At 42.2% G+C, this 3,604-nt stretch overlaps 1 protein-coding gene across 2 annotated transcripts in view; it reads right to left on the bottom strand.

Annotated features, from left to right (window-relative positions):
• LOC101863557 overlaps positions 1 to 3,604 on the bottom strand; it is a 35,645-nt gene that overhangs the window by 18,299 nt on the left and 13,742 nt on the right. For both annotated transcript variants that reach the window (XM_005111796.3, XM_035973310.1), the window contains one exon: positions 1,419 to 1,535. In XM_005111796.3, coding sequence (XP_005111853.1) covers positions 1,419 to 1,535 — 117 coding nt within the window. The remainder of the gene's footprint in view (positions 1 to 1,418; positions 1,536 to 3,604) is intronic.

The raw sequence follows: 3,604 nt of genomic DNA, 5'->3' as shown, positions 1-3,604 counted from the left end.
ATTTGTTGGGGGGGGGGGTATTCTAACGAGCGTTAATGTGCTCTTTTTCTACGTCATTAATCAGACGTTTCATGGATTCTTAGAAATGGATCAGAGGCCATGCGACCCATTCATTTTTATTTATCTAGACCCAGTCTTCCCCCAACTCACCTCAGCCCCTTTAAAACCTCGCTCAACCCACCCCATCGTACCTTGGTCCAACTCATTTCCTAAAGAAAAAAATTACCAATTAAGGATAAAAGCGTTTCACTCAGTACAGTAAATGATTATCAAAATTGTATATTATGATTTACAAAAACTGTGAGTTAGAGCTTGTAGGTTAAAAGTTTGCAGTGTACGTTCACTTATATGCAATCTATTTCTAACACTTTTTCTTTTAAACTCACAACAATTGGTAAGTCACTTACCAACCCAGTTGTAGATCTTCTTGAACATAGTGGAAACAGGCGTCTGTGGTGTAGGGGTAGGCCCTTCGTCTTTGAAAGGAGATCACCCGAGTTCGATTTCCGAGACGAGAGGAGACAATTGGTCTCTTTTAAGCACCAAGGGGCTATCCCGAAAAATGCTGTTTTGAGAAAATCGAAGGAAAACTTTTTGACCCTTGTTCAGTTTCTTTAAAAGACAAGGATACTTTTCTCTATAACCAAACAAATATACACACCAATGCAACCAAACTTCTCCTAAAGGTAGGACAATGCCCACCTTTGGTGTAGGTCAAGATTTCTGGAAACCCCCGAAATCTAGGTTAGCCCGCTTGTCCTTTAAAACGACCAATTTTGAACTGAGTATCTCGTTTTTTCTCTGGTACGTTGTATCCGTCTCAGCTAGGATTGTTGGCCCTGACAGGCACGATCGAAGCTCCTCTCCTAACTGATCTATAATGTGTCGATGCGGAAGTGATAACATCTTTTTATTTTCTATAATCGTGATATGTTGGGGGAGGGATGTTCAGCATTGTTATTTATTTTAGTATCTCCCAAGAAATGGAAACTCAAGAACACTCTCAAAATAAGCTAAGTTCAAAGACATCAAGTCACCACAAAATCAATACGTCCTGATCATTTGTTCCTGAGGTTTGACACAGATGCAAACGATTTTTTTCCAGCAGACAGGATTCCAATTTGACAGCAGTTAAGCTAGCTACAATTATGTCCTATTTATTTTGTTCTGTCACGGTCATGGAAGGAACAAATTGTTTGTTTTTTTCAAAAATCCAATCCAAATTCCAGAAAGATGTTTAAGCTCAGCAATAATATGTACACACACATACACGCACGCACACACACACACACACACACACACACACACACACACACACACACAGACAGACAGACACACACACAGACACTTACTCACACACACACATACACATACAAAAATTAACACACAAACAAGCAAACAAACAAACAACAACTCACTTTGTCATTGGCATTGACGAGCTGCTCCTCTAGCGTCTCAGTGCGTGAAGAAAGGTCTTTGTTCTTAGACAAGAGAGTCTGACCAATGCGCGCTGCGAGCTCCAAATCTCTCTCTTTCTGTTCAGGAAAACAATCAAAGAACGACATGACGTGAAGTAGCCAAAGAGACAAAACAATTTTTCTTCTCTCGGCTGTTAACTTAAATATCCTCAGCCTTGGCTAAAGACGTTGGTGGGGCACGCTGCTGGCAAACTGTGGCAACAAAAAACTGTCAAAACAGAAATTTCTAATTTGAAAACTTGGTAGGAGACAAACCAGACCAGCCAGTCCCTTCTCTTCGCTGGGTTCTACTGTTGTACTAAGGAAACTGTCCACAACAGCGTCAGCTCTCCTCTCATGCACATAGACTTTTACCCATCTTGTCAGACACGTTATCAAATTAAGTAACTCAATGTGTGTACAATCTCAAAATCTGTCGCCTTTCTCTCAGAAGAGGTATTACACGCCTAAGCTCTCTTTTTCTCCCCTTCCTCTGGCAACGTTTACCTGTTTGGTCCGATACCCTATCGAACAAAGTAACTCAATTTGTGCTTTACCTCAAAACCATCGCCTCGCCTCTTACTCCTACAGACTTTCCTCTTGGTCAGATAAACGGGATTATCAAAAGACGAGGCTAAATTTGAGTAACACTATGTCTTTTTCTATACTTTTTTTCCGTCATACGGCACACAGCGAGGAGGCGTTTGATATGGAAGAAGAAAGGGAAAAGGGGGAGGGGGTGAGGGGGTATTACAAATGAGCGACGTTGTTTTTTGTCATATTGTTTTATTCTTTCGGCCTTGAAAACCAGTGCTAAGACGCATTGTTGAGTCGGCAAACAACACTAGGGGGGGGGGGGGGGCTGTACTTTGTTCGAGACTAAGATAAGCGACGAACATAAATCAATGAGCCAACGGTGTTCCCCCACAGGAGGACGGTGGGCGATAATAGGACTCAAGGGTTAAAAATAATCTTCAAATGCACACACCAGAGTTTTACAATATTTTATAATTTTAGTGCAGGTGTTTTACGATACCAATTCTCCCAACACGAGAATCGACCCCGGGTCTTCTGCTTGGGACAGCGAGGCGCATTTCCGCCAAACCACAGACGCCGGTAGTGAGGTTATCGTTTTTCAGCAACTACTATATCAGAGAACTTGTAACCCTTTCCTTGCTGTTACTGACAATGGAAGGAGGAAAAAGGGGGTGGGGGCGGTAACACTTTGGTAACCAGTCAATGGAATCGCATCTACTTAATGATTTCTATTCCAACAGATTGACAACAGAGAGACAAGGAAGAGGCGGGAGTCTTTACTCGTGACACTCATCCACAAACTCGTCTGTTTACCTTAACGCCTTATTTAATAAATCGTTTATGTAACAGTTAGATGTCTCAGCAAGTGTTCTTCTGGCTGCTGATCAGACTTCATATCTCTGATCTGATAGTGCTTTTGGCGTTTGACGTCAGGAGTCTGGTGATAGTTCCATTAATGGGTACATCGCTAATCACAAATTTTAGATCCATCGGCAGTCATACATTAATTTAGTTTCTTAAATCACGTGCATTACTTTTGTTTTTGATTTTGACTTTTAGTTTTAGTAAGAGTTTTACGGCACTTGCAACTCAATGAAAAAAATATGGGTTTATCCCCACTCGTGGTTTAAAAAACGCAGAGTTGTTAAGAAGCAGAGCTGGAGGCAACATCAAATCAACGTCCAGATTTCACCAGGCCAGACAGCGGTAACACATGATGTAGTAGCAACTGTAGGGAGTCGACGATGTGGATCACACATCGCTTTGGTAGCTACATATTACAATGTGTTTTTGCACTGAGCCAGGGACGATCGCGCCAGCAATACGTCACGTATGATAAGACAGCACAAGCAGTGCGTCTACTAACCCAAAGCCTTGTTTTTATACAGGAGGCATTTGTCTAACCCCACACGGCCCATAAAGAAATCACAGCCTGGAACCTTGAGATATCTGTCCACATGAGCAGAACAAGTTTTTATCAGTCAAAAATAAGGCCTCGTGGCCTTAACTGAACTTTGGAGAACTAAATAAGGCAACGAAATAAAAGAGATACACCCCCCGTGTAGCCCCCCCCCCCCCCCCCCCCCAAAACACACGCACACACAAAAATG

This window comes from Aplysia californica, unplaced genomic scaffold (genome assembly GCF_000002075.1).
Source record: "Aplysia californica isolate F4 #8 unplaced genomic scaffold, AplCal3.0 scaffold01124, whole genome shotgun sequence".
Taxonomy (NCBI): Eukaryota; Metazoa; Mollusca; class Gastropoda; order Aplysiida; family Aplysiidae; genus Aplysia; species Aplysia californica.
Note: the sequence above shows the minus strand (reverse complement) of the source record. Positions and strands in the feature narration are given on the sequence as shown.